The sequence below is a fragment of the Haplochromis burtoni genome, unplaced genomic scaffold (assembly GCF_018398535.1).
Source record: "Haplochromis burtoni strain Fernald_Lab_line unplaced genomic scaffold, NCSU_Asbu1 Contig_3, whole genome shotgun sequence".
NCBI classification, from domain to species: Eukaryota; Metazoa; Chordata; class Actinopteri; order Cichliformes; family Cichlidae; genus Haplochromis; species Haplochromis burtoni.
The window spans coordinates 965,705-986,988 of record NW_024582364.1 but is presented as its reverse complement, the minus strand read 5'-3'; the positions used below and the strand labels follow the sequence as shown (position 1 = coordinate 986,988).

Genomic DNA, 21,284 nt, shown 5'->3' with positions numbered 1-21,284 from the left:
TGCGAAAGAAGATTTTAATATCTCCTTCAGGACTTTGAATCAGAACTTATGATGGAGAGGGGATCTCAAGTCACCTCTAATTTAATTTAAAAAAAAAACCCTCTTTTAATTAAACCAGAGAAATACCTTGGTTGAACAAATGTACAAACTGTGCTTTGTAATAGATATCTGATTCTCACAGGAGAGCGACCACATGATTTAACTGAATGTGATGCACGACTGTAGAATAAACAGAATATAGTATTTAAAAGATTAATAGAACATTAGTAGAAATTTGACAGCAGAAATACCAATACTATACAACACTGAATGGGGAAAATCGTTGCAGAATGAGTCATTTTTGCAAACAATTGTATATACAGTTTGCCAGTAATGCACAGTTTATGTGTAGTGAGGTCTGTTTATAGTGTTTTATTGCTCCTATTATTACTACAATTCTAATCAATTCCTGCAGAATTCATCATGGTGAGCTAATGCAAAATATGATGATAACTATAAAAGTCAGACCTTTTCATAATTCTTCAGCCAGGAATGAGTGCAGAAAGGTTGCAGATGTCTATGCCTATTTAAGTACAGCATATAAAAAAAGAACAAATGAAAATACAGAATCATACACTGGTACGCTGATTAAATGTGTTCGTTATCTCTATTCTCTTGTGTTAAAGTTACTGCCCACCACTGGATTTTCTTTTTTCTAATGTTCTTTATTCCCCTCTGAACAAACAAGTCCAATCCCTCAGTCGTCTGACATTTTCTATAAGTTATTTGATACGTTTTCTTACGTGCTCCAAGCCTGCATTTGCTCTGTATGATGGATCCAGTTACTCCAAACGTTCTACCCCACTAGCTGTGCAGCGTCAGTGACTACATGGCTACACAACACAAGCTGCGACTACGGCCATTTGGAGGACAACTTATCCATTATGGGTGACATGTTCAGCAGACACTGACCACAAGGCACTCAGTAGTAGGCTGCCTTTCATCATTTAGAGCCTTACAGATTCACAGCCTCACTGTACAGTGAAAGCCATACAGTATGGCTACATATGGAGCAACAGAGCTCCATTCATTCAGAGACTACAATATGTCAGGCTTGATCTATGCCCTAGTTGAGTTTATTAGCATGTTTGCCCAACGACTTGTATGTGCTTTAAGTAACTCATAATTCTTAATGACAGAACTGACTTATCAACATACCTATATTTTGTCCTTACATATAATATGAATTGTGTGAAACTCCCTTTTTTACGTTATGAACTATCCTTTCATAATTTATTCACTCCACGTGGCAGCCGTAAGTAAGTTTTAACAAATACACAAAGAGAACAATTTTTCTTTCTTCTGAATGACAGGTTAAAGGTAAACACCACTGTAACTGTAAAATAATCCAAATATGTTCCAACAAGAAAATACAGTACACTGTTAACATGGACATATTTCAGGGAAAAACAAACTGTGATCTTAGTTCAGCCCTCAGATTATACACAACAGCCTAACTTCTGGCACTGACCACTCATGGAAGCATGATTGTTAAACGTGGAATAAAAGCAATCAATCTGTGTTACTGTCTGTGTTAATCTGCGGCAGAAATAGAGCATTTTCTGTGTTATAAGGGACAATTCTTGTAGCAAAATTATATAGTAGGTTTGAGAAAATTTGCCCAAATTTCAATGGACAATGGCTAAAAGATCCTGATTTTTCTTTTGTTCATGTTTAAACAATTTTGGAAGATACCTGTGCAACGCATAAATTAAAATTAATTAAAAAATTAATTAATTAATTACAATTATTATGAATATTAGAAAAAGTAAAAAAACAACAACACACTTTTGAGCATAACAGGCTCAAACATCAATGCTACTAATGCAATAACCTACACCAAGATTAAGAAGATACCTACAAACAACATTATCTTTTTCTCACACTTAATAGGTGCATAGAGCTGTTCAACTGCTCCAATTGAATCAACACACGAAGAGTAGTTCTACACAAAATCTGTCATTCCCAGTTTGACCTTTCGGGAATTTGTTTTGAATCCTCATTACTTTTATAAAATGTCTCTTCTCACATTTTCATTTGACATTTTTCCAGCTCTTTGTATTTTGTCTAACGCAAAGAGCTGGCTCAAAAACCTCCGATGGACACATTTGAGTGGAAAATTCAACCCATCTTCGAACGTCAAGCCATCTGCTTTTTGTTATAAAGGCCTTGGTGGTGACTTTATTGAATCTGAATCAGCAGTAGCAGCTGTGGTATGATGTGTTTATATGCCTCTTAAGCTTTGGACAGGTTATAGTAAGGATGACAAGTCTGGTCCTCAGTTTCTCTTTTCGTATGTTGTCATTGGTGGCAATAAAATGAAAACATTCAGCCAAAAATTGTGCATATTCCGCAACATAAACATAAATCCAACATAAAAGTCACACCGGAAGTGCATAACGAGGCCCAGCTATAAATATCCACTGTCATTCTTTTATTTGCTATGTAATACCTTGTTATCAGTAGTGCAGAAGGTAAACAACTATAAAAGGAGCCACAGCAAAATAAGTTTAGCAGGATGCCAATTGTGATGCGTGACAGACACTGCGAAAGAGACGATGAGAAGGCACATAGGACAGATGGCAACAGTGGGGAAACCTTTCAACTGTGGCGCTTACACAATATGTAAGATGGCAGCTGTAGTCTTAGAAGTACCTACCCAATAACGCATTACATAATGTCCCATAAATTGTTTCTTTATGACCCATTGTTTTTATATCCTGTCCTATTCCTGTTCTTAATTCCCCCTATAAATATCTTGATTTATCACTCGACTCTGGTTTTTTAGCTCTAATGCCAACACTTAGTGTCTTATTCTTCTTTATTACAGCTTCCTCTCTGTTTGTGTATTTTCAATATTCCCCCCCTCATGTTCCTTTTATCTCCTCCCGTGTATAACCCCGCTGCCCAAAGGCAACAGCATGTTCGGCGAGATAATAGGTGACTGTGCTCTCTGTTGCGCCATGCCAGTCATCGAGAAACTAGCACATCCTCTCTGCCAGACAGAGCTGAGGAGTATCCTCTTCAATCACCTCTAAGCCTTTTCGTGCTACACCTAAAATGAAGGATTGTAGCTGCTGGAGTGGAGACAAGCCACTGTCTGTCTGGTGTAGATTAGCCCATTCACGCACACACACATACACATACACGCACACACACTTATGCAGTTGCTGCAAAAGTAAGTGGCATACACACAGAAAAAAAGATTAGTGAAGACATGAGTTCTTGAGTACCTGACTGTCTTCAAAAGATGAGAGGTGAGTCTTGAAAATACCTTGCTAAGGCTGATGACTAAAAACCATTAAACTGGTTGCCTCAGTGTCTAAAAAAACAAAAATAACAACTCACCCACCCAAAATGAACAGACTTCAAACTGAAGAAAGCTTTAGAAGTGAGTAATCTCTAAAGAGAGGAGGAAAGATGGGAAGGTGAATGAGAGACAGAAAAGAAGATAATGGGAGAAACTGAAAACCTGTTGTGCCACTGTGGAGCATTTGGCGGTCTGTTAAATTATAACTATATAGCAACTTAATGTCAAGAATGGCTGTGAAAGTAAAGAGTAAAAATGTATTCCTCATCACGTCCTAAAACCAGTCCGACTCACGCTAAGACCAAAATGCTAATATCCAACAACACCAGACTCTGTAAATCATGGACCTTCTCACCCTGACTGTCAGGGAGCATCTCATAGTCATTACAGAATTCATATCATGTTTCCCCTCTGTGACCAAGCTCACCACAACCATTAAAGATTGCTCAAATTATTAGGTTGTAAATTCCAGCCCTCCATCCATAACCCACAATCCTGCCTCTTGCTGGCTGTATTCATTGTAATGTTATCACTGGCTCTGTAAGGATGGTAACAGCAGTTTGCATAATACTCCATAGCATTTTTGTGTCTGACAGATTATGTGTTTTTCCTCTTAGCATCTGACCACAGGTGAATTATAGGTGACACAACAAGAGCTAAGCGCACTCATTGGTGGTACACCCAATTCAAAACTAAGTGGAATATGGTTTTCCTCGCTGTTTCTCTGATGTTTTTCTGTTCCAAGAGTGGCTGATCTATTATATTAAGTGTCATCCACAGTCAGACTTCTCCAGTGGTCGCAGAAATGCAGTCTCAATGCAATTAATGTCAGGCAGCAGTCAATTTTGAGAAAATTGGGCCCACTTTATGCTAACTGATAATAAGGCACAGCAGTATGAGATTCAACAACTCGTGAATGCTGATGTGTTGACACTGACCTGTGGCACCGGTGACAGAAGAAGCTTTGCCCCCATTGTTTCCCTTAATGGCCTGCACTGAGATGACATACTCTGTTCCTGGATACAAACCTGTGGGAAGAGACAGTTAGTCTTAAAAGAAGAAAATGTCCATCAGTCTCTGATATAATGCTCCAAAACAAGGGATTTACAAACTTTGAGGAAAATCTTGAGTAGAAGTAGAAATTACTTTTCTGACTTTTCTCAATCAAATCCTTAAATTATGGGATCCCTTTTCTATTAGACTACATGAAATGTATATTATACCCACTTTCCTGGTAAAAGAACATTCAACCTCTATCAGTTTTACATATCAGAAAATTATATGAAAGAAATTCTGCTCCTTACCAGGTCATATACAACTCCAAATGAACTAGAAAATATGAGACATAAACCCATGTCATTATTTATTTATTTGTCATTATTTATTTTAACAAAAATTTAAGCCAAAACGCAGAAGTAGTGTATTTAATAGTTACAATGCCAAGTAGGGGAAACATTCAGCCTGAGAAGGTCCTTTCCAAATAAATCCAAGTGCATCATGTGAAAAAGATGATTCAGCAGAAAACATTGAACACAGCTGCCAATCTTCTCAGGAGTGGACATCCAGCAAATTCCCCTCCCAAGGCCAGACCGTACAATGCAACAAACCCAAGAGCTGGCTCTCAGACAAACGGGCCTCAGTTAACATGTTAAATTTGAAGTTCATGACAGTACAATTAGAAAAAGACTGAACAAGCATGGCTTGTTTTGGAGGCTTGGCAGAAGAAAAAGTCTTCTTTCTAAAAAAAAACATGGCAGCGTAGCTCATGTTTGCAAAGTTACATCTGAACAAACAACAAGACCTCTGGAGCAATGTCCTTTTGACAGATCAGACGATGTTGAGATGTTTTTACATGATGCCTAGAGCCATGTTTGGTGAAAACCAGTCATAGCATGGATTGATTATTTGACTTGTTTTTGAATCATGGGATCTGGGCACCTTGAAGTCATTGATTTGACCAGAAATTCCTCTGTATACCACAGAAATCCAGAAATGTGAGGCCGTGTGTTCAACAGTTAAAGCTTGGCTGAAACAGTCAGACTGAACTTAGTTTTTCTGCACTTTGGCTTTTGAATCATTTTGGTTTTTGTGAATTAAATAATGATGTTTAATATGTCATGTGTTGCTGTTCATCTCAGTTGTATATTTACCTAATTAAGATCTGATAATAAATAAATAATTGTTTATTGTTTCGTGATATGTAAAACGTTTGAACGGACAGAGAGCGTACCTTCTTTTTACCATTGCTGTATACTGTGTGTTTATGAGATGATGTCATGTTCCATGTTTTATATTCCAACATTATTAATATTTTTACCCTAAAGCTTAATTTGAACTGAATATTTAAAGTAACTGTGTCTGTATATGTAAGTTTTTGTAGCACTTTTACAATATAAATTGCAAAGTAAAACCAGAAGATTATTTTAAATCAAATTGGATGACTATTTCAAGATTTATGTCCAAAAGCGTCCAATTCAAGATTCAAGAAACAAGGTTACAGGACTATTTACTTCTTATTGATTAGCTTAGAACCCATAGCTTACTCTAATAGCACAACAGTTCGAGAAATACTTTAGTACATTGTTCACAAACTTGTAAGACTCACCCACAATAGTGTGTTTGGTGCGCGCCTCTTGGCTCCTCTGTACCTTCAGCTCCTCCTCTTGCCCTTCTGGGTCAGTGTGTGTAAGCCTGAAGTAATCCATCTCAGCTTGAGGGTTCTGCCAGTCCACCTCAATAGAGACCTCTGTCTGGCCAAGAACTCGGATACCATCAATAGTTGAGACATCTGGGAAAGGTGATACAAGGTTAGGTGGAACTGAGTGTACAGACATGAAGCTCAAACTTAGAAGTCTGCCTTAAAGCTTTTGCAAACAGAAGCATCTGCCTTGCTCTGCTTCCACATGTCCCCGAGCTAGACAATGATCTCCCAGCACACTGAAATGTGACATTTCTAGGAAAGAGAGCCAAGCAAGAATTCCGCCTCTGGCCATCTGCAAGATATTATAACCAAATAATAGACAAATATTTGTATTTGGCATGAAACAAATATTAAAATCACTCATGGGTGCATTTCTTTTTTCTTTTTTTTTTTTTTGACATCGCCAGTGTCATCTTAGAAAAGTGCATATAAAGGTTTATTGATGTTTTTGCGTACTCTGTGCTTTCCCACATTTAAAGTCACAGCATTCACACAATAAAGTCAGGATAAACTAGTTTAACATATCACCCAGCAGGACACACAAATTAAACACAGTCATGCGTTGTCCAATAGTCGAGAACGATCCTTGAGCAGTTCTGTAGACTAACATTTTACAGCTATTTGTAAAGCTGTGACATCTACTACACCTCAAGAATCAAACATCATAGTAATGCTTTAGTGCTGTCTACACTTTACACAGTGTACATTGTGACTTACTTTTATTTTTAAACTTTACATGTCACATGAGCATTTTCACTTCTACCTGTATGTAATTACTTTAAAACAACAGTAACAGCTCAAAGCAGCCGCCATGTCAAAACACTTCAACCTCAATGATCAGATCCCCATGTTCCCCAGGATGGGGAATCAGCTGCTATAGATTTGGAGGTGATGGGAACGAGATGACAGAAAAGGAGGCGCACAAACCACATAAAAAAAAACCAACCAAAAAACACAAAACAAAACAAATCAGAATAAGAGGAAAAACCACTAAAAAGAGGATCGAAGTTAAGGACATGCAATCCTGGTATCCTGGTATGAGTAGTAAAAAGAAGGGCATAGAGAAGATATCAGTGCATCATGAATGGTTCCTCACAGTCTGAGTCTATAGCAGCATAAATGAGGGATGAAAATTGAAGTCTGATGTGAAAAGTAGAGAGCGTGTCTGTATCGTGAACCCAAACTGGGAGTTGGTTCCACAGAAGATGGGCCTGATAGCTGGAGTCTCTGCCTCCCATTCTACTTTTAGATAATCAAATAACCAAAAATGAGCCCGCAGTCTTAGAGAGATATGCTCTGTTGGAATGAAATGATACTATGAGGTCTTTAAGATATGATGAAGCCTGATCATTCAGAACTTTGTATGCCACTGCATCCTCCCATCTCTCAGAATATTCTGAATAATTCAGACGTTAATTAGAGATATGCTTCTGCAATTTCATGAGGAAAAAGTGAGTTCCATCAAACAAAGCAAGCGTTACCAATGAAAAGCTTCTTTTCATGCCAGCTGTTGTGCTTCCCAAAAGAAAACTTAAAAACATCCATCCAAACCCTCTTTTGAAGTAGATCATTGTTTGAAGTTAAAACAAAAAGTATGTACCAGTCTGCCTCACACAACAATAAGCCAGATGATGCCGTGGCTTCTTATGCCCATATGTGAAAGCTATGCTCTGTGAGGTTTTCCATGGTAAACCAATCTAACCACACTCCCACTTTCTGCACGTCTCCCATCAATCCTGTCAAGTAATCTCTTTCTCTACACATCTGTGTCCCACCACATCTGTGAGCAAGTTCATGGAGCCATTTCCTTGAGAATTAAAGGCTAACAAGCCAGCCTTTAATGAAACACTTAGTAATTAAAGTCTTCAGTCTGTTCATTGCTTTTTTACCATAGAATTTCTGTGAAAGACAAAGACGAATACAGGAACAATCGTGCTCATTCTACAAAAGTAACAGAGAAAGTGAGGCAGGTTATCAATCCATGCCGGGTCAATATTTTCATTCCTGGACTCTACCAGAATAGCTGGAGTAAACATTCAATTTCTTTCGAGGAAAAAACAAGGAAAATCATCCTTTCCAAACACATTTTCAAGTTTCAGGACTTGATATTATTAATACGGTTGTTATTAATACCAGTGTTGAATTTTTGGCAGCATTTATGGTGTTTTAATGCTAAATCACACACACAATTACGTTTGACTTCAAATGCAACTATTTTATCCCGAGAAAATCTAACTTAATCCCTAAGACCTGCAGGCCACACCTGCCCTCAAAGCCACGGTAGTCTTTAATAGGTAACATCTGCTTTCACTTTAAACCAGCAGCTCATTTAAAGGAAACATGCTGCACACCGCCCAGTTCTGCTACAGCACTAATGTCTGTTAGTCTGAAAAATACTCATTTTAAAGCTCTGTATTTGTTTTTTCTGTCCTGATCAGAGCCGTCTGTGCTCACCTGTGGTGGCTTCAATCTCGTCAGCTTCACTTTGGATGTCCTTAATCACCGCATGTACTTGGACAATGTAGGTAACCCCAGGAGTCAGTCCTGTGATGAGGTAGGAGTTCTCTGTGTTGGCGACCGAAATCTAATATGCAGTTGATGAGAATAAGTTTGTAAGATGAAATAGGTAATACACTTTTTTTTTTGCTACAACCTGTATTTGACACAGAAATGATCAAAGTAGAAAAACCTACCTGCTCCTGCGCACCCTCGTCATTTTTCGGATAATATGTCAACACATAATACTCGGCCCCTTGAACGGACTCCCACTCAACCAGGAGAGAGACGTCAGTCACTTGGACCACCTGCAGACCCTGAGGTGCCAAGACTGAGAGAACAAAGAGATGTACACAAAAGTCAGGAATTAACAGAATTTAACAGTTATTTTTATCAACAAGTCCGCTATCATGTCCACAAGTTCTTTTTCTGATTTTGTTATTCAGGCTTGCATTTTAATTTTTCTTTTTTGCTCGCTTCCCTGTCTTCTCTTCCTCTGTCTTGTCTATTTGTAGCTGTTGTTGTCCTCCTAAAGCCTCCACTATGAAGCAGGATTTCATCTTATCCATGTAACTTCAGGGTTAACCTTGGGTTAACTGGTGTTAAATCACTGCCTGTCCTGTAAAAGATCCCCCAGACCTCAGAGCTTGGATAGTGGCAGGGTTTAAAGTTTTTTTCTTCTCACCAACCAAACCGCACACACATTCATACGACACGTTTAATATTAAATTACTGAACACTGCATTGTCTACAGCAGCTGTGCTGCTTTAAGCCCTTTTCATATTGTTCCTATAATATGGTTTCAGCTTCCTTTGCAGTTGCTCTGCTGCCGTACACTTAGCTATATTTTTGATTTGACAGATGCTGCCAACACAACAACGTTCATATGAATTTGCCAACTAGATTGATAAACTCCTGGTTGATAAACAGCTTGATAGCTTGACCGCTAGGGTCAGGATAATCGACCCCAGCCTACAAGGGCTTCACCACCTGACTGTTAGGATAAGTGAATACAGATAATGAAAGCATAACCTGGATATGCTAAACTCACTTCTTACTACAAGGCCCTGAGGGGGGTGTACTATGAAGGAAATTAAACATAGATAGGTTTTCTTCGAGTTAGCTGGGTCAACAAAACCCCAAGCCCTAGACAGAGATAACACATATCATGGTGATCTTTTATCAACTTTCTCTGTGAAACTGGGTTTTCTTAAAGTTTTAAAACTTTAAGTTTGACATAAATTGCTATCTTATTAATCTTGCCTTGTACTGTAGTACAGCTCTGTGGTTTCCAAATGTTGATTTATTTTGTTTTTCCCTGTGTGTTTTTTGTGCTTTTACTTCCTGTCTTTGCTTTCCCTGCCGTGAGCTCTGTCAGGACATCTATTTTAACAACCTGTGTTTCCTGGTTGTCTTGTGTTTCTCACATTCGTCTTTGGATTTCAGTTCTTTGTGCCTTGCATTATGTTGAATTTGCCAATAAAGCCTATTATCAGTCCCCACAAACACCTTCACTGCGCTGCATAACACCTACACTTATTCAATCTACCATAAGGCTTAAATCTTTCTTTTTTTCAGTTGATTGTCAAAGAACCAACAAATCATGAACACGGAAAAATAGGTGTTTTGTTTTGTTTTTTTACTCTAAATGGAAAGAAAGACTCCTTTAAAGTGCTTCTCTGGCCATTCTGGAAAAACATGGTGGGGGAGCTAAGAGTAAAAACAAACCAAAACCGCAGCCAAAACACAGAAGACGACATGTCAGCCGTGTTGGGGAGTGAGGCTTTTTAAAGGCAAGGTGAGCTTTTGTGGGTATGATAGAGGGAAATAAAATGGCAGACTGTATAGATTTTTTTAAAAAGAAAAAGAAAAAGCAAAACATGGCGTGCAAGTAAAAGCTTATTACAAGGGAAAATGAGAAATGTGAAATGAGTGGTTATGTGGTCCACTATAGCTTTGGCAAGCAAGGAATTCACATAAGATTTAGATGCTGTTCCACAAGGTAAAGTCAGGAAGCTCGATGTTTTTCTTCAAATGCAGCAGTCTTTTTCCATCAAGGAACAGTTAAAATCCTCCTGTTGCTAATCCAGGCATGACTATCAACCATCTTTGCCCTTAAATATTATTTCAGAACAGCTGGTGTGAATACATTTGCATAATAAGATTGGAAAAGCAGAAAATAATGGTGATTTTCTGCCTTTTCGGCTTGAAAATCAGCAAAATGCTATCAGAGGAAGAAAATTTTACTGAAACGACATGTCTGGACTTCTTTGAGAAATTTGATTTATTATGTGCTATCATCTTTCCTGTCTGTAGCTTGATATTTTAGAGGAAATCCTGATCCAGCTCATTAAAAGAGAACTGGTAAGGAAAAAATGGCTAAATATGGTTTAAAGTTAACTTTTCTAAATGTGCTTTATAATAAAAGGAAACATTTTAGAGGCCGCGAAAAAATAAAGGATAATAAGCTAAATACAGACCACCTGCATTATGTTGAGATAGCTTTAATAATCTCACCTGTATTATATTCAGATTACCTCATTAAATTTGGTTGCATTTTTACTAAATCTTCTGGATTGACATAAACTGAGGCTAAGAAAACTATTCCGACTGTGCAAGGGCTGCTGATTTCTAAGCCACAAGGCTTAGAAATCAGCAGCCTTTGATGGTTAAGAACACAAAAGAAAACATTAAAGTGTGCCTCACTGGAAAGGGCAGAAACTGTATCTAAACCCATACTTCAAGAGTATTGTTCTCATCAGCGCCCAAAAAACAGATTGGCGTCCATCAGCCAGGTGTTGAAATGGCAAATAGCCACATAAAACAAAGAAAGCACCAACTGTTTTGCTTTTGTGCTCTTCCTCTCAGCCTTCTTATTACCGCTAACACCTAAAATCAACACAGGGTTTTTTTTTTCTTACCTCCCACTTTCCCTTCTTGCCTGACTTTTCCTCTGACACGGTGGCACTGTTGATGTTGGACTCCATTCAACAGCACCTAAACACGAAGCTACAGATCTGTTCTCTACCTCTGTGGTATGAAACACAGCTTGAAGAAATGGAATCGTCATCTACGGTTTGACATTTCTGACCTGCTACTGTGAAGTCTGAAACATTTATGGTTCACGGAGCTGCATTTGATGGATCCAGTTGACTTTAAAAAAAAAAAGGGCTTTAAAACACGTGCTTTGCGCTCTTGATTAAATACAGAGGAAAAACATGCCAAGACAACCATAGACAGATGTTAGCGTATAAATAGAATACTACTTCAAATGTAAGAGATCAATGCTATGAAAAAATAAAAGTGCCATTCACTTGCAGCCAAATGTTCAATATCTCTGCAGAATTGACTGTCACAGTGGGAATTCAGTGCTCATGCCTGGCAGCTGCTGCTCACGTTTCTGCTTTCCTGGCCTTAAATTGCTGTAAAATGCAATTTTGTACTCTGCTCCTCGGGCAGCACAGTAACAGTGATTTGGCGAGCAGTGCATTTAGCAGGAAAGGTGAGATTCTTCTGCAGGGTAAAAGCCAGATGAAGCCCTGAAAGACTGATGGGTATTCTTATATTTCTGTGGTATTATGTGACCTGATGTTATAGGTTGTCTGGAGGCCAAAAATGCAGTGGCCATCAGGTCAGCCCACTGAAAGCGCCCCGTCGGCTGATATCTCTGAAATAACTGTCGGGAGATATGTTTTGAATTCCATAGTAGGTTTGGTCAGAAACCCTTCAGCATCACTGAGCTGGCTAATAGTTAACTGTAGGGGTTTACTGGCTTTTGAGGCAGCTCTTAAAGTTCAAGCACCATCAGGGACTCTGCTGCAGGTCATTACTGCATTTTAAAAAAGCTAAAGTACCAAAAAGTACAGAGCCAGTGGAGGAGGCTATAGGGGCTGTGAAGAAAGCTGTGAAGATAACAGCTGGGCTCCAATGACTAGTTTAATTTTAGTAAAAATATCTTCTTTCGTTTTTTTTAGCAGAGCAAGGTGCAGCTGTTGAGCAGGGATCTTAAGCGGCTGATGGCAAGATGTAACAGCAAATACTAAAACAGGCTGGTTGAAAAGCTTTTTCTGCCCTGTAGCTGCACCTATATGAATATGACTTGATATTACTTGTAAGGTAATTGCCATTCAGTTGATGTATGACCCTGGACACTTGTACATGAATCACACAGATGGTAGGAGATAGATGATTAAAGCCCAGACTGCACTGCTTTGGCTCTTGAGAATCATTCAGTCTGGGCATGAAAATGCTACTAAAAGGATGCATATGGAAATTTATATGAAGGTGAACAGGTCATTAGGGCCAAGTGTTATATTTTTTAACGGTCCCTGAGCTGCTTGTAGCATCTGTGCTTCGTGACATAGCACTTAAAATTCTCAGGTTAATGTTAGTGCCATAGAGGTGACTGTAGAAATGTGACTCTTCAGTCTCAAGTGAAAAATGGAAGTTTGGGTCACATAAAGTTAATATCCACACCTCGATGCACACAAAGTTCACTTTTTTTTTTTTTTAACTGTGATGTTTCTGCAAAACTCCTCCAACTAGGGCTGGGCCATATTATACCGTTCACGGTAATACCGGTATAATGTTAGGCAACGATAGGAAAATAAAATATCGCGATAGAATATGAGTAAAACGCGCATGCGCAGTGCCTTTGTTTTCATACGCACATGGCCGATTGTTGAGTGAAACAGATGAACCAGAATTGGTTTGTAAAAATGGTGCAACTTCAGTGATGTGGAACTGGTTTGGTGTTTGTCCGTCAGATACACGACAAAGCACATTTTTTTGCAGAACATGCAAGCGGCCGTCGTTATTGTCGTATTTGTCGGACTAAGATGCTCTTAAAGCTGGGAGTAATCTGGGTCCTAAACTCTGTATGTTTCAGGTCAAACAACACTGTAGCATCACTGAGAGTTAAAAATTGTCTAAATTCTTTCATCTTTAATAAAACGATCAACATTGCTGATTTACCAGGTGTAACTATAAAGTTTAACTTCCAGGCATCCATGAAAACAAAATTTATTACATTTAACAGAGTTAGAAGTTAGCAGGAAGCTAGCGGAAGTTAGCTCGCTAGTTTCGCTAGTTACCTAAGCATGATATTGCATGTTCTGACTGAGAGATTTCTGAAAAAATTCAAACGTACAGCTCTGCTATCACTTCCAACATAAATGAAGACAGGAAACTAAACAGCAGTGACGTTTGTAGGGTTACTGAAGTTGGGCTAGTTGGTATATAATGATGTGCTACGTGATCGCTAGCGACACAGCTATGTTAGCTGGAGGATGAACGCTAACACTTTTCCACTTATAAAAGTTAACGTGAAGGTTCCTCATGGTTAGAGACAAATGCAATCGCATGGCAGGATGCTGTAAACGGACCAAACTTCAGTCAGGAGAACAACTGAGATAATCCATCCACAATACAAGGTTAGTCATTAATATACTGCAACAACATGGGAATAGAGCAGCTGCCAGAGAATTCAACATTAATAAATCAATGGTACAGAAGTGGAGGAAGCAAGAAGAATGAGTTTAATAAAGTTTGATTTATCTGACTGCTTTGTTTCGCTTAATGTGCCTTATAATCCTGTGCACCTTATGGTCCAAAAAATGCGTACTGCACACTGCAGTTTAATGTTGCAAAGCACCTCTTTTTAACTTCAGTGGATATTATACATGGTTATGCTCAGAATATGTCAGCCCATTTCTACTGGAAATGCCTTTTGGTTAAACTTTCAGCGAGGAATTTGCATTTGCACTGTTACATTTTTATAAAGCTTTAATGTACATAAAAACCAGCTTCTTGTTTAAGTGAAAATAAATGGAAGGTTGTCTTTTTGCGCCCTGCTCTACCTCCAACTATGTATTTTAGTTACTTTGATCTTTAGTAGGCTGGATGAGTGAAGCTATATGATAAATGTGTCAGATTACTGAAAAGGTTTTTATTAAATTTCAGTAAATGTCTTCCTATGTCCTTCTTCACATTTTCAAGCCGTCCACTAGGCCAGATTGGAGTCGCTGCCAGGCCAATTCGGGCCACCGGGCCTTAAGTTTGACGCCCTTGTGTTAAAGTTTGCAAAGCATCAACAGAAATCATGTTAAGCTTACCTAACGAACAGTCCTCCCCGTAAAAGCCGTCATCACAGATGCACTTGCCGTTCACACACTGGCCATTATCTGTGCAGTCATTGGGACACTTCTGGTTGCTGCAATCCTCACCAGCGAAGTGTGAGAAGCACACACATTTCCCGTCTACACACTGGCCCTTGTCATTGCAGTTGTTTGGACAGGTCAGTTCGCTGCAGTCTTCTCCGGTGTAGCCCTCATAGCACACGCACTGGCCATCCACGCATTGGCCATTGTCATTGCAGTTGTCTGGACATGTCAGCTCACTGCAGTCTTCTCCGGTGTAGCCCTCATGGCAGACGCACCGGCCATCTACGCATCGGCCATTGTCGTTGCACTCATCTGGGCAGGAGGATTCAGAACAGTCGGGGCCTTCCCATCCTACGTTACAGAGGCAGCTGCAGGTGTCGTGTTGGTAGGTACCATGGCCACTACAGCTTTTGTCCACACCTTGATAAAGAGATACGCCAACACAGAGAGAGTGAAAAGAAGTGAGTGAAGAAGAAACGTTCAGTTCATCATGGAAAGTCCCCAGCAGCCTAAGTCTAACATGTCATGTCATGGCCTACCTGCAGCACCACAGCATCCCTGTGCACACTGGGTCTTAAGGTAGTTGACTTCTTCTTCGAGTCCATTGACTCTGTAAAGCAAAGACTTAAAGCTTTCCGACTCCTCGCAGTCACATCTGGGTGATTGCAGCTTGATGTTGTGTCTGAAGATAATGTCATTGTTTCCAGTTTTTGTGGTCTCCATCTGCAGACCTGCAAAATGGATATCTTTGTTAAGTTCATGCTGCTACACCTATCTGTTGCTCTTCACTCTTAATCTCTCAGTTAAATCTTTCTTATGACCTGTTTCATCCTGTGTTGATATGTGTTGTAGGTTGCAGCTGGTGCTCCCCGGGATGTCAATTTTATAGATGTGGCTCAAGGTGACTTCCTGCTCTGCAGCTGAGGGGTCTGGCTGGGTGTCAGCAGAACTTGTGCGTGACCATGTGCAGAGTAGAGCCAGCAGGCACAGGGCCCTCCACAGGGGTCTAGCGGTCATTGCTAGTGGTACACTGTCCCAAAAAATAGTAATGTCAAAGTATCTTACTGTATATTTTACAGTTTTGTACTGTCTTTCTAGAATATCATTAAATTTACATAAGTAGACTGTGATTTTACATGTCAAAGGTAAAATAACATAACATCACTGTAAATATAGTAAAACACAATTTACTTGTTTTTTAAATATATTTTTTAGTACATATGCATATTTAGATTGTAAAAATACATTCAGAAATGTATCATAATTTCACAAATATTTGTCTGTTATGTGAGAGAATGATCTGTTAAATTCAAATGTAATACTATGGAAAAATATATAAAATGATCGAAAATTAATGAGAATAATCAATAATTAAAGGAGTAGTTGAATTATAATTTTGCTGAAAATTTCATGTCATCTAGGTCTGATTCAATAATTCAGAGGTAACAAGTGAAAATATAATTAATAGGAATAAAAACAAAAAAAAAACATATAAAACATTGCACGGCCACGCTGTGCTAATTATATATTTTAAATAATAAATGTAGAGGTAGGGATTGCAATTAATATAAATCTCAAAGTATTCACCACATTCCTGAACAGAACTAGGCCTCTGCACCTGGGGTGAGGGTGTGGCCATGAAAACAATGTGACATGCCATTGGATGTTGGGACACATAATAACATGACGCTAAGCATCGGCCAATGAATGTGAACTAACAACCACAAGGTCGCGGGTATGGCTGTACAGTAGGAAAAAATCCTAATATAAAAGTATTTTACTGTGCATTTTACAGTTTTGTTCTGTTCTTCTAAAGTTACGTAAATAGACTGTGATAGACATTTCAAATGTAAATTAATGTTAAATCACTGTAATGTAATAAAACATAATTGTCATGATTATTAAATGAACATATGCATATTTAGATTGAATGAAAATACTATCACAAATAAATCATGATTTCACAAATATCTGTCCGTTATTTGAAAGATTGAACTGTTGAATTCAAATGTAATGCTATGGAAAAGTATATAACATGATTCCTATAAGTTTGTGTTACATCACATAAGTATTATTATCATTGCCATTTAGGGCCATCGTGGCTCAAGAGTTGGCAGTTCGCCTTGTGATCAGAAGGTTGCTGGTTCGAGCCCCAGCTTCGACACTCTCGGTATTGTGTCCGTGGTCAAGACTCTTCACCTACTGGTGATGGCCAGAGGGGCCGATGGTGCGATATGGCAGCCTTGCCTCTGTCAGTCTGTCCCAGGGCATGCAATCCATTATAATTTAAACCAACTGTTAACTGTATATTTCTGTACTTTTACGTATTATGATTCATATTGCCACATTCATTGACCAGCACTTGGAAAAGGCAGAATCCCATGTAAAATTAGCACAACAAACTGTATTTTCATTACTGAAAATAACTGTATTTTCATGAGAAAGTTATTTTCTGTTATTTTACGGTAGTATTTTGGCACCCAGCTGCCGGAATATTACCGTTTTTTTAGGATTTGTTTTTTTTAACAGTGTATTTGTGCAACTGAGGTCACTTATTTTTTATGTTTCAACATATAAAACATCTCTGACATGCAAAAATAAAATCAACATTTGGGAACTTGTTCACTTTCAGTCTGAGAGTTTGTTGCTGGCAGGTTTGGTTAAGCTGTCACACTTTGTTACTCCACCTACTTCGTTCATCTTGTGACACACAGTTACCCCATAACCATTTTCCCTATACACAATCACTGGATAACGACCAGCTGTAAAATTGTTACTAGATCTTCAGTTTCAAAACTCCCTCTGAATATATCCTTTTACCATTAGAATTTGTTGGCTTTGGCCCGGCAAGATTTGGAAAATGTCATGAAGTGTCTTAAAGAACTGACATGGACTCTGTTAGCAGAGGTTGCACATAGTCTAACAATGACTGGATATGGACTCGACGTGTGTGTTCTATGGTCTGAAGATCCCAGGAGTGTGAGGAAGCCCATGGAAACATGGCAGACAGTTTTTCTTCATGTGTGTGGGGGTACTCCCTTCTGAATTATACGTGTACAAAAAAGTCTTCTTATGAAAAGAGTACAAAATGTGGTAGAACTTATTAGCTAAGCTTGGAAAAACATACTACCTCATAATCATCTTTCCTTTAACAACAGTGCTGCATCTTACATATCTTCAAGCATACGGGCGACCGTGGCTCAGGGGGTTGGGAATCACATCTGTACCCGGAAGGTCGCCGGTTCGATCCCTGGGCTCTCTGTCCTGGTCGTTGTGTCCTTGGGCAAGACACTTTACCCTACTTGCCTACTGGTGTTGGCCAGAGGGGCCAATGGTGCGATATGGCAGCCTTGCTTCTGTCAGTCTGCCCCAGGTCAAGCTACAAATGTAGCTTGCCTCTACCAGTGTGTGAGAGTGAATCAATAGTGGTATCGTAAAGTGCTTTGGGTGCCTTGAAAAGCGCTATATAAATCCAATCCATTATTATAAAAAAAACTAAACTCCAATGGTATCAGCTTTGTCTTGTTCATACAGTCACAGAAAAGGGAATTGTAGTTTTACATATCAGCACATAAAAAAAAAGCTCATTCTGAGTAGGTTTTAAAATCAAGCTGTGTTGTTGTTTTTGTTGTAGTTATTTATTTAAGCCAAAATGCATGAGCTATAAGTGAAAAATTAAGCATACCCCATGATTCAACAGCTTATAGGTGGACGGATTGTGTTCTGAGTTCATATTGTTAAGCAGAAAGTGTGGACTTAATTTTTCATATGCTGCTTCTGTATTTTGGCTTCATTTTATAATGAACTGACATGTAAAACCTTGTAATTGAAAGAGGATGTACTTTTTTGAACAGAACATTATTTTAGAACATAAGAGAAAAATCCAACTTAAACACCAAATCTCTTAAAACCAGTTTTTAAAGCAGAATTCGTGCGTGTGTGGTTAGTCAAACAGAAATTATATCTCATACTGGGGGGCCTAGGAGTCTTGGGCCCTCCAGACAGTTGCCTGCTAGTCTGTGTTTGAAATCAAAGACAATAACGTTAAACACCTCACAGCTCAGTGTGAGGTACATCAAATTTACTTCGAGGACTCTCACATTGGCATGAGCAAAAGCATATGGAGATGAAATATCCCATCTGTTTTTTAGTGCTGGACTATACATTTTGTACAGTCTGTATCTTTGGCAATAACTGTGTGTAACAAACCCCTGAAACTGTAGGCGTCTGTTGTTGCGCCTGACTGAACCTGTGTCTCGTGGCTGACAAAGGCACAGATTTGTACCTTCAACAGTGTCTTATACAGAGCTGAGGACAGAAATACATAAGTTACATTAGATTCACTGGGGCAGACTACTGTATATTTAATCACAAGAAACCTGAACCATTGTGTCACCCTGTGTGTGTCGTAATGGAGCTCTCATTCCACAGTGTGGCAGTAGAAAGTGAATAGTCATCACTTTGGCAGAGATCGTAAACCATAAATTGTGCTCAGTCAGGCATTTCAAAGCTTCAGCGAATGCAGAAGCTTGTCCTCGGTGATGATGTCATTGTGTCTAATGACAGTGATGTCATGTGAACTTAAAACCTTGCAGCGGCTTCCCCGGGAAGCTAAATTACATGCTTTCAAAATAGAAATCCTGCTTAAGCTTCAATAGCCCTTTTGCCGGACTTTGGTTTGAATTAAACCTTATGGTACAAAAGTTTAAAAGGTGGCTTGAAGGAACACATGAGCTAACTGTGCTGAGCTCATGTGGTCTATGGAAACACAAAACCTCTAATCAAGTGAAGAAGAAAGAAGGAGAAACGGTGTCATGCTTGATAAATGGAAACTCTGTAGCATCAGACAATTGCATAGATGCTTAAAGTGGATACATTTCCTGTCATACACTACAATATTGAATGCAAATGGTCAACATGGATAAAGTTTTAATTACTGAGGTCAGCGTATGTGCAAATAATCCATATGAACCAAAATTTCCTTACTATGGTCAGACATACAGCTCTGGTTGTGAGCACAGCAACCCCACCCTCTGCTTATGAGGGGCAGCCAATCAGGTTTGCTTAAAGGGGGAGGAGCTGAAACAGCAGCTTTCAGAGTGTATACATGGCTTCAGTCTCACAGGCCTATACTATTCATGTAAACTGAGTGGCTCCACTGGGTCCAATACAGGACCAAATATACTACTGCACAAATAAAACCAGCAAATATTTCTCAGGCTTTTCCGGCATGTCACGATATACAAAAATAACTATTATTCAGTTTTATTTCAGTATTTTAGCTCAACTTTACTATAAATTATAAACTCTAAGAACTGGGCAAAAACAGCTCTCTTATTTTGAGATTTATTCCTGTGTTTGCTCAAAATGTGAAATTTTGAAGTGGAAACAATGTATGACTTGGAAATCTATCAAAACATTTTCTCTTTGAGCATCAAAGACTAAAACAGCTGGAAAAGTTAAAAAATAATGTGCAGACAGAGAAACTAATACTTAAAATCCCATTAGACATTGAGAGAGAGCATTGGCCAGAATATTAAGTTGTCAACAAGCAGAACTAAAAACCTGCCAATACCATGATGACACCATTATCAGATTAACATATAATCTAAGCAGGGATCCTAGGAAACTGAGAATATGACAATATCTGACATTTTGAGTTACAGTTGAGTTACATGCTGTTATACGTGACATATTTTCAAACTCTAAAGTGGAAAGCTTCTCTTCATCGAGTCAACACATTTTATTTTGAGTTAAGTGCTGGAATATGAGTTCTAGTTCAAATGAATGCACACAACTCAAGTAGGTTTGTGATTCAGAATTCCCAGTGCTTTTTTTAGGGAGGCAAATGCACGTGTAATTATCATGACCAGTTCAAACTCAGTATATCCAGCTTGGTTATTTTAGCTGTGTATTTAACTACTGTTGGTCAAAGGCTTGAGGTCAGAGACCGGTGCCTGTGCAAACAATCCAAGCTATGACATCACAGACATGCTGTGTCTTTTACCCTATGCTGTGGTGAAAAACTAGACCTTAGAAGGTCTTTTGTCAATGGCCAAATCTTAGGATTGTAAAACTGAGATTAAGGCCTTAAGACAGGAAAATGGAAATAAAGTGAGGGGTATGGAGAGCGGAAAACAGGATCGAGAATCAGATGGATCAGTGGGTGAGGGAGAGTGAATAGGTAAGAGAAGAAGTGATGGAGAGTTGTGTGTTGGAATCACTGACACTCTAGCAGTTAGCCACATTACAGATGGTATAGTATGGTGTGTAATAGCACTGAGCACGGGCTCACAGAGATGCTTAACAAGCATGTTTATAGCTCCCTGTCAAGGTTTTATTTGATGCTTGCCTTTTTCAAGGCCTTTTCTTATTTCTCTTGGAGGAGATTGCAGTGTGACTTTCCAAGCATAGCACAGGGTCGTGTCTGACTGCTGAGACTGTCCTCATGTTGGAAAGACAGACAGATGGAGGAATTAATGGAGAAAGGAAATGGGATAAAGAGGGAAGTGGGGCAGTTACATTTGAATGGATGGATGGATGGATGGATGGATGGATGGATGGATGGATGGACACC

General features: G+C 38.9%; 1 protein-coding gene across 4 annotated transcripts in view; it reads right to left on the bottom strand.

Moving 5' to 3' along the window:
• The window catches only part of tnn (tenascin N), a 43,350-nt gene that overhangs the window by 18,229 nt on the left and 3,837 nt on the right, over positions 1-21,284 (bottom strand). For all 4 annotated transcript variants that reach the window (XM_042218985.1, XM_042218987.1, XM_042218992.1 and 1 more), the window contains exons 2-8: positions 15,529-15,737; positions 15,247-15,438; positions 14,660-15,127; positions 8,744-8,877; positions 8,505-8,634; positions 5,955-6,137; positions 4,288-4,377 (exon numbers count right to left, since the gene is read on the bottom strand). In XM_042218985.1, coding sequence (XP_042074919.1) covers positions 4,288-4,377; positions 5,955-6,137; positions 8,505-8,634; positions 8,744-8,877; positions 14,660-15,127; positions 15,247-15,438; positions 15,529-15,724 — 1,393 coding nt within the window. In that variant the 5' untranslated portion in view covers positions 15,725-15,737. The remainder of the gene's footprint in view (positions 1-4,287; positions 4,378-5,954; positions 6,138-8,504; positions 8,635-8,743; positions 8,878-14,659; positions 15,128-15,246; positions 15,439-15,528; positions 15,738-21,284) is intronic.